At 43.3% G+C, this 13,231-nt stretch overlaps 1 protein-coding gene across 3 annotated transcripts in view; it reads right to left on the reverse strand.

Annotated features, from left to right (window-relative positions):
- GIGYF2 (GRB10 interacting GYF protein 2) overlaps positions 1-13,231 on the reverse strand; it is a 125,040-nt gene that overhangs the window by 25,655 nt on the left and 86,154 nt on the right. For all 3 annotated transcript variants that reach the window (XM_061636463.1, XM_061636464.1, XM_061636461.1), the window contains exons 13-16: positions 12,892-13,051; positions 12,421-12,587; positions 11,128-11,219; positions 1,664-1,771 (exon numbers count right to left, since the gene is read on the reverse strand). In XM_061636463.1, coding sequence (XP_061492447.1) covers positions 1,664-1,771; positions 11,128-11,219; positions 12,421-12,587; positions 12,892-13,051 — 527 coding nt within the window. The remainder of the gene's footprint in view (positions 1-1,663; positions 1,772-11,127; positions 11,220-12,420; positions 12,588-12,891; positions 13,052-13,231) is intronic.

A 13,231-nucleotide genomic window follows, 5' to 3' on the forward strand; every position in this document is an offset into this window, starting at 1 on the left:
CTTTTTCTACTCCCTTCTGTTTTTCCCAGCATTATGGTCTTTTTTTAGTGAATCAGGTCTTCTCATGATGTGTCCAAAGAATGATAACCTCAGTTTCACCATTTTAGCTTCTAATCATAGTCCTGGTTAAATTTGTTCTAACACCCAATTATTTGTCTTTTTTGCAGTCCATGGTATTTGCAAAGCTCTCCTCCAACACCACATTTCAAATGAGTTGATTTTTCTCTTATCCACTTTTTTCACTGTCCAACTTTCACATCCATACATAAGAGATTGGGAATACCATGGTCTGAGTGATCCTGACTTCAGTGTTCAGTGATACATCTTTGCATTTGAGGACCTTTTCTAGTTCTCTCATAGCCGCCCTCCCCAGTCCTAGCCTACTTCTGATTTCTTGACTATTGTCTCCAGTTTGGTTAATGACTGTACCAAGGTACTGAGAATCCTTGACAAGTTAAATGTCCTCACTGTCAACTTTAAAGTTACATAAATCTTCTGTTGTCATTACTTTAGTCTTTTTGATGTTCAGCTGTAGTCCTGCTTTTGTGCTTTCCTCTTTAATTTTCATCAGCAAGGGAGAGGGCCTTCTCAGTGGTGGCCCCCAAATTATGAAATGATCTTTCAGATGAGGTGCGCCTGGCGCCATCACTGTTATCTTTTTGATGCCAGGTCAAGACTTTCCTCTTCTCCCAGGCATTTTAGCATGTTTTTTTAAAAATTGTTTTAAATTTTTTAAAGTGGGTTTTAAATTGTTTTTAAAAGATGTGTTTTAAACTTGTATATTTGTTTTTAATGTTTTTAGTTACTGTAAACCTCCCAGAGAGCTTTGGCTATGGGGCAGTATACAAATACAATAAATAAATCAGCATTCATTTCAAATAATTACTGGTTTCTGCTAGTAGTATGGTATCATCTGCATATCTTAAATTATTAATATTTCTCCCTCCAATTTTCATACCTCCTTCATCTTGGTCCAATTTCGCTTTCCGTATGGTATGTTCTGCATGTAGCTTAAACAAACAGGTTGATAAAATACACTCCTGTCTCACACTCTTTCCGATTGGGAACCAATTGGTTCTCCATATTCTGTCCGTCTTGTCCAGAGTATAGGTTGCGCATCAGAACAAATGTAGGTTTATGATATGATCTCTGGTACCTCTTCCTTTTCTAAATCCAGCTTGGACATCTGGCATTTCTCGCTCCATATATAAGAGCCTTTGTTACAGAATCTTGAGCATTACTTTACTTGCATGGGATATTAAGGCAATAGTGCGATAATTACTGCATTCCCTTGGATCCCCTTTCTTTGGAATTGCAATATATATTGAACACTTCCAGTCTGTGGGCCATAGTTTTGTTTTCCATATTTGTTGACAAATTTTTGTCAAAATTTGGACAGATTCAGTCTCAGGAACAGGCACAAAGTTATATACCTTCAAGAGCCACTATTTTGGGTAGGCTCTGAACTGAGGACTAGTTCATACATTATATTTAGTATATTAACTGTACATCTAATAATGTGAAGTGTGACAGCTGTATGCATGCAAACATACCTAAAGATGTGTTATTAGGAAACCTTCTTCAATGTCTGCAGCATACTGTTGAGTGTGCTGGATTAACTACTGCATAATGTGTGAAATGGCCCTGAAATCTGCATGCTCACCTCATTTTAAGTGCCTGGAACTGTTGCAAAAGGAGAGCCAGCTGCTGCTGCTGCTGCGATGAGAGAGCTGCTTTTTGCTGCTGTGCCATCACCTGGGCATACTGCTGTCTTAAAAAGAGAATGGGGAAAAGTTCACTTTACATACCTACAGAATGACTAAAAAAAAAGAAAACAGAACAAAGAAGTTAATTCTACAATAAATATAAAACACATCATCCAAATGAAAACCACCCCTGCCCCATACACATAATTAGAAAATGGCATCATTCTGCACAGATAAAGTGGCTATTCAAAATAGTGACATACACATTTACTTAAATCATAGCTTGGATTCCATCTGTTCCTCATACAGAAGGACTCCTTTTCATTGAACGTTTTCATCCAATTAAGGATCATGCTGGTGGAAGTGGAGAAGGTTACTGGAGCAGATTCCTGTCTCCCCTCCAAATAGATTTTCAGGGGGCACATAAGAGCACAGGGGGGAGGAGTAACCAAGTGAATATCACTTCCTCACTTCCACCAGCAGGAGCATCTCACGAGCAGGTCTGCTCATGCAACACCCACAACAGCAGAGGAGAACTCAGAATCCAAGCCATCTACTTTAACCATAACCTTCTACTGTAGGATTTTTTCCTTTTAAAATATTTAATCTTAAGTAGAAATATATGCTATATCATCCTTATGTCATTATAAAACAATCCATTTACATGGGAAGCCATATTCTAGTCTTTTATTTAAGCACTAGCCTAGTAGCCATAGGAATTGTAGGCAGGCAAGTGAATGGGCTGAGAGAAGAGGGATGAAGTACTCCATCCTTTCTCTGTGCATAGAAGAGACCTTTGGTCATATCGTGAAACGGTCTTCTATGTGCATGTAAAGATGATCTCAGGTGGGACTCTGGCTCCACCTTGTGGCTGAAGGCAAAATAGCACTGTTCAGTTTTTTAGAGACTTTCCTATTCCAACAAGCTTTTGGTACTGACGGTTGCTAAAGTTGGGACTGCTGGGAACTGCACTACTAATGCCGAATTTTACTATTTTTAAATTGGTTTTGATTCCTTTTTATCTAGCAATATGATTGGTTTTAATATTGGATGTAGTTTAATTTCATTTTAATGTAGATTCTGTATGTTTTAATTATATGTGCTTTTATCTGGAAGCCACAGCAAGTTCCAGTATTGGAAGGATGGCGGGATATAAATAAAGAATAACTAACTAACTAACTTCCGTTATGACAAAGCAACTCAGAATAAACAATCAAACATATAACAGGATAATATATGAACAGCAACACAACATGCTCTCTTCTGCCAACCAAATAGGAGAATGCAAAACGGAAACAAAAGACTTCTCATCATGTAGGGAGTGGCCCTGAGATCATCTTTACATGCACATAGATGACCAGTTCATAGTAAGACCAATGGTGTCTTCTCCCATGCATGTAAGATGAACTCAGGTGGGTCATACTTCAGCTGACCCATATGGAGGGAAGGAGAACAATAGCTTTTTTGCTGTCTATTCATTTGGGAGGACCTGTTGTAACACTCCTCTCCCAAATGCCACCTCCTCAGAGGCAAAAACATCAATCTTATAGTGTTTTATGAATGTATTCAGGTAGGCCCAGGTAGCTGCACGGCATACTTCATGAACAGGAGCATTTAGAGAAAAGGCAGCTGATGTGGTCACTGCCCTAGTTGAATATGTCACAATTTTTGATGGAGGCCATAATTTTAAATTGTTGGATGCTAAGGAAATACAAGCCTTACTCCACCGGAAAAGAGTAGAGGTGGGTATTTTCCCAGTGACGAAGCATGAAAGGAAACGAACAAGGCTTCAGACTGATGAAAGGGCTTAGTCCTAGAAATGTAGACCTTGAAAGCCCTCCTCACATCCAACAAGTGCCAGGCCTTTTCCATCAGATGAATCAGAGATTGACAAAACAATGGCAAGAGACATTATCTTTGGATGGAAACAAGGGTTAGTCTGCAGAATAACTGTCTTTGTGACAGACACAGCAGGATTTATCCACAGAAAGAGCATTCCATTTTAATATCCTCCTGGCTGCTGTAATAGTCACCAGAAAGAGCACCTTAAATGGCAGTATCTATAATGAAACTGAACTCAGTGTCTCAAATGGTGGCATCTGGAGAGTAGCTAGCATGTTGTGCAAATCCCACAAGGAAAACAGTGGTGAGTTGGTAGAGAAAAAAACTATGGCTCCTCACAGAAAATGCTTCATAATTGGATGTGATGATAACAACTTGTTCAGAGAGTTACATAGGAACTCAGAAAGTGCGTATGCTTGCCTCATCAGTGTTGGACCACGACCCCATGGAAAAACTCCTGAAGGACAAAACTTCAACAATCCCCATTTTTAGAAGAACCAGATGATTCTTGTGGCACCAGGAAAACATCTTCCAAGTATACCGATAGATTTGAAGAATGGACGATCTTGATGCCAACATGGTGTCCACTACCAGTGTTGGAAGGCCTGCCTTTATTAACCGTCTCTGATCAATCTCCATGCATGAATGTTCAGCCAGGCCAGATCTGGGTGAAACATGTGGCCTTGGGACAAAAGATTTTCCCAACATGGAAGGGGCCGTGGAGGGGACATCACCAGGCTGACTATCTCCAACAACCAAGGCCTGCAGGCAAGAATCACTGTCTCCCTCTCTTCCGATCTTGCACAGGACCCTTGAGAGTAGCAGGATTGGTGCAAACGCATACATGTCTCCTGAGGGTCATTTGGAGGAGACAGCATCCACTGTCTCGTTGGTGGAGACATGTATTGGGAAAAATAACTGATCATCTGATGGTTCATTGGCGAGGAAAAAAAGATCAACTTAAATCCTGCTGAAGATTCTGCAGATCTGCTTGAACACTGTTGGGTGAAGGCACCATTCCCCCTGCTATAATGACTCCTGGCTCAGCTAATCTGTCTGTACATGTCCCTCTCCTTTTAAATGCTCCACCACGAGGGACACCAGATGCGTTTCTGCCCAATGCATTAGGGCACATGCCTCTTGTTGTGGGAGTGGTGACCTCATTCCCCCTTGATGATTCACATGAGCCTTGGCTGTGACTTGAGCCTTGGCATGATTGCCCCCAGGGGCGATTATATGGTGAAATGTTACAGCACCAAGCAAATTGCACCAAGTTCCAGCAGGCTGATAAGAAGAGTCTCCATCTCTGACCGAACTCCCTGAACCATCTGGCCATTGCATATGGCCCCCCATCCAGTTAGACTGGCATCCGAGGTAACAACCTCCCTCTGCAGGTCCTTTAGAGAAACACTGTTGAGTAGGTTTGCTCAGATAAACCACTAACGTAGGGAGCGGTGGACTGAAGGAGACAGGCTCACTGGAATATGCTGCTTGCATGCAATGCTGTCCTGAAATGGTAACAGAGCCCATTGGAAAGGCTGCGAGTGATGTCGTGTCCAGGGTGTGACCTGGAATGTTGAGACTATGAATCCCAGAAGCTTTGCCAGCATCATTAGATCCACCACAGCAGGAGCCAAGATGGAGTGTATGTCATGCCTCCATCAGGTAAGTCTTCAGAGGAGGATGAAGAACAGTGGATTGGCACAGGAGACCCATGAGAGGGAACAAGCAGACTCACCCAAGATGCAGCTCCAGACCTCCCACTGTTGGAAGATGCTCAGAACACAGCGGGAGCCCCCTGGTCAGTCTCAGAGAGTGAACAGGAGGCCCCTCTACTCCCTTCAGAGCGAAGACACCTGCGAGTAACAGAGCAATGCAGGCATTCTGGCCGTTTAAGGCTACAAGCTCCTGGAATTCTGAGGGCTGATTGCTAGCACCTGAACCAGGAAGAGAAGCTTAAAAGGCAGTGAGAGGTCTTTTGCCCTCCACTGGAAACAACACTGGATGCCAGTATCAGATCCTCACCAGCTGTGCCACACCCTGTTGAGTCTTGAAACCAGATTCCCTTGTTGGATTATTGAACCCTTCATTTGTTTCCCGAGCTTGCCTTTGGAAGACAAACTGGTACATGAACTGAGACCCCCCTCGACCCCCTTCCTTGCTTATCCACATTCTCTTAAAGCCTTATTTGCTTTGCAACCAAGCCCCTGCTTAGGTAGCTACCAGCTAATTGTTTTACAGCGCCATTAATCACCTTGATGCAGCTGGCAGAGACTGATAGCGTACCACCTTTGGGATCTTCTCTACTGTCTCTGGAGAAAGGCCCCAAACCCCCACTTTTAAGTCTATGAGAGCCCCAAGATGAAGAATGTGATGTGACAGATGTAGGTGACTTTTTGGTGCATTTATGATGAAGCCATGGTCCTTGAGGCAGGCCAGGGTAATATGAAGATCTTCCCAGGCTTTCTGCAGAGTTAGAGAACAAATTAACAGGTCGCCCAGATAGGAGTGGGCAGGTATTCCATGTGGCCCAAGATGTGTCACCAGGTTGACCACAATCTTGGTGAACACCCTGGGAGCTGATGATAGACTGAAGGGCATGGCCCTGTACTGGAAATGTTGCCCATCCACTGTAAACCTGAGGTAACATCTGTGCCTGTGGAACACAAGAACATGCAGGTATGCTTCTTTGAGGTCTAAAGAGCCTCTTTGATCAACAGCAGGGTTTCCATTCTGAATTTGCGATACCTGATGTAGGTGTTGAGATGTTCCAAATCCTGTACCGCAAGAAGTCATCTTTCTTGGCTACTGTAAAAAAGATGAAATAAAACCCAAGAAGCAATCCCCGATGGGCAGTGGCTCTATCGTGTTGATCTCCAACAGGTGTTAAACTGCCTCTTGAATTCTGGTTCTCTTTTCCAGGTTGGTGGGAAAGGGAGAAGAAAGGTACATGTGTGGAGGAATAGAGGTGAACTCCAGTCTTAGTCCATGTCTGATCATCTGCAGCACCCAGTGATGGCTTGCCAAGTGTTCAAAAAGCACTGCAGACGACCTCTGACTGGAGATAGTGGGATGTCAGAACTGGTGTTTATTGCATCTGGGTTGTGACCCCATAACAAACTTCCGAGAGTGATGTAACTACCCTTAGGAGCTTCCTGTCGTGAATCACTGCCTAGCCCAGGCGGGATGGTAGGACCAAAGTCTCTTCCTTGTACAGACTGCCTGGACAAATGAAAGGACTGGTTTGCAAAGTACAGGTGATAAGATTTTCAAAAGGCTTACCTTTCCTCCTCCTTTTTCGAGGAACTCATCTTCTTGTCCTTTGACCCTAACACCAATTCCAGTGACGCATCTCCAAAAAGCTTTCCTCCCATGTAGGGCTCTGCGGTGTCTGCTTCCCAATGTCAAAGCCACAAGGTTGGTCTGGTGAAGACTCCTGCAGCCATGGCTCTGGCTGACAATTGGGTCACATCCATCGATGCATCAGACATGAACACCACCGCTCGCAAAATCTTGAGAAGAGACTTCCAAAGCTGAGCCAGAACTGGTTGAGGGTTGTCCAAAAGATCCTCCAGCCAAAGGAGTGAGGCTCTAGTAAACACTTAGGCTGAAGCAGCCGCATAAATCTAAAGAGCTGTAGAATCATGGACTCGAAGACGCAGGTCCAGCTTCCTTTCCACATCTTTTGTGTGCCCGAATCTTTGGGGTTTAGCAAATGATTCACCAGCTCAGCCACGGACGCATAAATAAGTGGAAGCTTCAGCTGGTCCATCAAGAGTTGCTCAAGAACATAATATTGTTGGCAATTTGCACCAGCTTCTTATATTGCAAAGGTGTGTCAAATTCTGTTTTAATTACTTTTGGTAGCATAGATGGCAATTTAACTACCCTAACCTTGGGTTTAGGATCAAGACATATCGCTGCAATTATTGCAGATGGGGGAGTGGTTGAAGTACTAGGCGGTTCCTCAGAGGCACTAAAATCCAAGGTCTCAATTGCCTTGCAAAGCAGTGGGACATAATGGGGGTCCTAGCAGAGCCTATTTGAAATAACCGTCCCTGACCCTGACTCCCCGCCCCATTCACCCTCGTCCAACATGATTAAGTCTGAATCAGGGTCATCTAGTCTGTCAGTGGTACTCTTGTTCAAGGAAGTTCTAGCTCTTCCCACAGGCACTGTGTGAGGATCCAGGAAAGAAGATACCAGCTCCCTTGGATCCTGATGCATTCGTTGAGTGGATCTAGGTGGGAGAACAGGTGGATGCTGCATCTGAGTAGACTGCTGGGTAGCATTCTAGTTTTGACCAGGTTGATCCACTGGGACCATGTGTGAAAGACTATTGGGGCTGAAGTCCTAAAGAGTACACTGCTAAGGTAGATGGATTAGACAATAGCAGCACTGCCTGTAAGGTAGCTGTGAGATCCCTAGAAAGGTCAGTCAGTAGTAATTGCTTGACTGATGTAGCATGTCCAAAGAGTTGTAACTGAACTGGTTGCAGCTGTAGCAACTGCACAGAAGGTGGCTGCGACCCTGGAAATGATTGCGAATGGGCTGAATATGCTGTATGTGCTGACTGCTGAGTACACACAAGTTGTGCATTTGCTTGTACTGATTGGGAAGAGCCCCCAGACTGTGATGTGTGATCATTCCTGAAGCCAACAAAACTCTCAGGAGATGAGGTTGTAGAAAATGTAGCCTCTAACTCCCCCGTTGGCTGCTCTCCGTCTCCAGACAGCCACTCTTCATGCCTTAGGGACCTCCTTAAGAAACTCTGCGCCCCCACAGTAGACTGCTTGCTTCCCGTCAAAGCTTGTCTACCTGGTCCTGCGCCCCCACTTCTGCCCATACATTGCTGTGTTGCGGTTGTTCACATGCTCCAGCAGCCCCTCTGTACTAAATGAACTGAGTGTAGGGGCCATACTCTGGTGACCGTGGCCAGGTTATCCATCCGCATACATATTCTCCACCAAATCACCCTCTGGCCATTTGAACAAGGGGTTGGCTATCAGCGTGGGGTGTGTAGATGATGGCAGGAACCTCTTTTTAGGAATGGCCAATTTCTCTTTACTCTTTCCCATTACCACAGGAAGACTAAGCAGTCAAAATACCATCTTCCCACTTGCTGGCCCAAGGACTACTATCAGAAGTGTAAACTGGTGTGTGGCTGAGTTACTGATGGGTGGGAAGATGACTTGCCGCTTGAAGGCCGCTGAGTTAACGGCGGGATCAAAGACAACTTGCCACTGGAAGTCTGCTGAAGTAATGGTGAGCAGGATGGCTAAAGTAACGGCGGGTGGGAAAATGCTTCCATTTGTGCAGTAATGGCAGGTGGAAATACATTAAAATAATGGTGAGCGGGATACTGCTTGTTGCCCTGTGTGAAAGGAAACTCACAGAGAGGGCCATCAAAAATCCTAATGGCCTGAGGGGCAGCCCTAAAGCAACTACTTTCAAACAAAATATTTTTAAAACAAACAAACAGAAATTCAATAAAGATATCAGCACAAAAACAATAAAGACAGACATAACAAACAGCAAACTCAACAGGCCTGATCACTGTAGCGAGCAGAGAGCGAGAGCACAACCACGCATGGTGATGGCAAAATAGAAACTGTTCTCTATGGCTGAAGAGAAGTCAGAAGACTCTAAAAACTGAACAGTGCTATTTTGCCTTCAACCACAAGGTGGAGCCGGAATCCCACCTGAGATCATCTCATGGAAGAACAGAAACCAAATGGGCTGCTAGCTGAGGGAAGCCAACATGGTGCCTTCTGGATATTGTGGACTACAATTCCCATTAGTCCCAACAAGCATGGCCATTGGTCAGGGATGATTCCAGTTGTAGTCCATAATATCTGGACAGCACCATGTTGGCTATCCCTGGCCTACACAAACAGAGTATTATAGTCTCATCTTAACTTCATTCATTCATACTTACTAAAATTTTCTCATTTCAAGATGTGTAACATTTTAAGTTACTTCTCCACCTCCCTTTATTTATTTTGCAACAACTCAACTAAGTCTAAAGCTGCAATCCTAAACACACTTTTTGAGTAGTAAATGCCACCTAACGAAGTGGTATTACTTCTGAGTACTTGCTTAGGATTGCCTTGGCCAAATTCTAATTATGTTCTTACCAGTCTTAAATTGGTAAGCAGACCTGGTGTCAGCCAGGCCTACACTGGCTGACCACCGAACCATAAACCAATGACTGAAGTTGGATAACTGTGACAAAGAGCAATATTTGCATCAGATGGAGCCACCATCTGTTGAAGCTCTTTGTCATAGCCACCACTTTCCCAATGCCTCTCACACTTGCTTGCTTGCTCCCTGGCCTGCCCATCATTGGCAGCATATCCCCTATACTAGGAGGAGGATGTGAAGACAACCCGAACTATCTAGGAGAAACGTTATGAACCTGCTCGCTTCTCTTCCTAAACACCCAGGGGGAGACAGCAGACAAGCAGGCTAACTGGTGAGGATAACGAGCAGCAGCAGTGGACTGGCAGAATTGCTGCTGGATGGTTTGGGTTGTCAATATTGGGTCCTCCTCTTGCTGGGTGATTGAGGAATGAGCCACCAGCAGGGACAGAGAGGGTTGTGGCAATAGCGGCTGCTGCTCATCCTCCTCTCACCACTCAACGAGGGTGGCTGGGTAGTGACAGGAAGGAACAGCTATCACGTACAGGGTTCTCTGATCCCCACCCCCATTTTATGAAGGCCCAATGCAGTCATCTTGTCTGAGGGGACCCAGAAACCTGGATCTGGAACTGTTGGCAAATATGCATCCTTATCTTACTGTTACATAAGCTAATTGAACATGCCAAGCTCTTACAATTAACTTCCCATTGCACTCAAACAGTTCCCTCAAACCCAGGAAATATTATCTTAGCGAATAGGTTTGGGCCTTCAAGTTGTAAGACACTTCACTAAATGACAATACTGCAAAGCAAGCTGAAGGATGCTTATCTGTGAATAGAAAAAAGAGCAAACCAGAGGGATACAAAAAGGTGTATGAAGAACAGAAATAATAAACTTGTTGTGTAGAAGCCAAGTGATGCACAGAGGTCTATCAGTCTTACCATTATTACTCAAGAACACTGATACACAGATGACTCCAGATCAGTGATGTTCCCAATCCAAACTGAAAATTCCCGAGGGTCTTGGTGGACCACTTAATGTTTTTTTGGCCTGTTCTAGCAATCTAGCACTGTGCTAAATGCTGTATGATTTTTAATTGTATTTTTATTGCTACTTTTATTTCTTGAGTTTATTGTATTACAATTTGAATTCCATATAATTCTATAGAATTCAAATTGTAAGTCCTCTCACAGACAAGCTGCAGCCCACCTGAATGAAGTTCGCACACCAAACTCCTGCCCTAGATCATTAAAACAGTGCAATATAGCCGCTGATAAATATTTACATAGACCAGGGATTGCTGACCTGTGGTGCTCCAGATGCAGTTGGGCTCCAACTCCCATCATCCCCAGTCACTATGGGCAATGGTCAGGGATGATGGGTATTAAAGTCCAGCATCTGGAGGGTGACAGGTTAGCCACCCTTGATGTAGACTTACTGCAACAAAAACTGCTGGTACTGGAGGTGCTGCATTTGGTAAATGGCCGTGAATTCCTGTTGTCTAGTAAGTCGTTCCTGGTCCAACTCACCCTGCGGATGTAAACAAATCAGCAGCTGAACTTGCATCAACTGTTAGGACTCAACAGTTATGTAGCTGGTGAGAAGGCCCTCTCAACTATAACTCAGCTATTTTTCAGCTTCAGTTTGCTACTTATAAAATATGGGAATCATATGTAGGGCTGTGTATCCTGCGCTAACAAAACAAAACAAACAATGGTTCTACCATGGCAACCTAAATTCAACACCAAGAAAGCTGAATTGTGACATGTATCATTAGACAAATATGCAAATTTAATTTATTTTCATAATTAGACAAAGAATCATGTTGAGGGGTCCTGGCTCCCCCTCACCCGCTAATCAGCTTTAGATTCTAAGATGTCACTGCACATTCACTTCAAGTCTATCTTACGAGCCTAGGAAGTTGCCTTAAAAATAATAAAGGACAACACTTTGAGGATGAGGAAGTCTGTGTCTAATACCAAATCCTGAGCTAGCTCTATGTTTAGAGCACACACAGCTCTGATCATAGTAACTTACAACTAATTGTAATTGTGAAATATCTTGCAAATTAATGGAACAACAAAAACTGTATTATAGATTATTTTGTTTTATAAAAAGTAGAAGGGATTTGTGAAGTGGGAAATCTAGGCACATATATAGAGGAACTACGTCTATGGACTATTCCACAGCAGAAGAAACTGGAGCAAGTGCTCCGCAGATATGTATAACTTCAGAAAGGCCCCATGCTTTCCCACCAGCAATCTCTGTGTTGAAAAATGAGAATGGCTATATCCTCCATGCTCAATCAAACCAGCAGTAGAAGTAAAGCAAGGCAGACTGGAGTCAAGAGGACAGGTATCTTAACAAGTGACATGCTTGAAAGAGGGCAGAAGTATCAGGGGTCTCAAAAAGAGATGCTACCTTTTACTGACTGGGAGCCCTGTATCTGCTGCCATTTGTTGTGCACAGCTGAAGCAACACCTGGATGTCTTTGGGTCTCTCAAATACTATGTAAATGGCTGTAAGTGAACTAGTGGCAATGAGGGCTGTAGCCTGTTTCACTGCTAGATAAAGTAAGCACTTCTCCCTTCCTGCATGGGAAACCTGTTTCATCTCTATTAAAAATGTTCAACTTACAGGTAATCTTCCTAAAGGTCACTGTTGCTCAAAAGCATATGAACCCCTAAAACTAACATGTCTGAACTTTCTAATTTAAAGTTAATTGTTTTACCATGTGCAGAGGTGGTGCTGGACCTGGAGTGAAAGGAACCCTGCCCCACATTTTCATTATGTCTCCAAGTTGCTGGAAGCTCTCATCACATGCCCTTTTAACCAATAGTGACATTGTGAAATATCCAGCCTGGAACCACTCCGTCATCTCCTGGTTACTGAACGGACCTGCAAAATCATCCAAAAGATAAATCCATAGAAACAAGAGTGATACCTCCACTGAATGTTGTACCCAATAGTCACTGTGCATATCTAGCAAGATATATGGGGGACCACTCTAAATACTAATATTTCCCAAAACAATAGGCATTCATAGTTTTTTAAAGATTTATATCCTATATCTCATCTTAACATTTTTTATTTCACCTATGTACAAAAGTAGCATATGTGATATGTTAAGATATTATCAAAATATGTGATCTCAATATTTCAGTGAAATAAAAATAAATTAAGAGTAGGGATGAAGGCTTACCCTGAATTTCTCCCTGTGGATCTTTGTAGAACCACTTTTGCATGGCCTCATGGAGTAATGGTACTGAAGTACCCTTTACTCTTTGCTCCTGAAGTTTGGCTGCTAGCCTTTCATCATCCAGGGCACTGTCTTGCAAGTATGCCACCATTTTTTCTGCTTGCTGTGGTAAGAGGAAATAAAAAGCACATTAAAAATTATTGAAGCTACTGCCAAATTACACACACTCATAAAGCCTTATGAACGATGCCATGATCATTGGTGAGTTCAAGAGTACAAGGAAAGAAAAAATTGGTTCAAGAAAACTTTTCAAGATTATACAAATAAGGGTGCAATCCAACTT

Source organism: Rhineura floridana, chromosome 7, assembly GCF_030035675.1.
Source record: "Rhineura floridana isolate rRhiFlo1 chromosome 7, rRhiFlo1.hap2, whole genome shotgun sequence".
Lineage (NCBI taxonomy): Eukaryota > Metazoa > Chordata > Lepidosauria > Squamata > Rhineuridae > Rhineura > Rhineura floridana.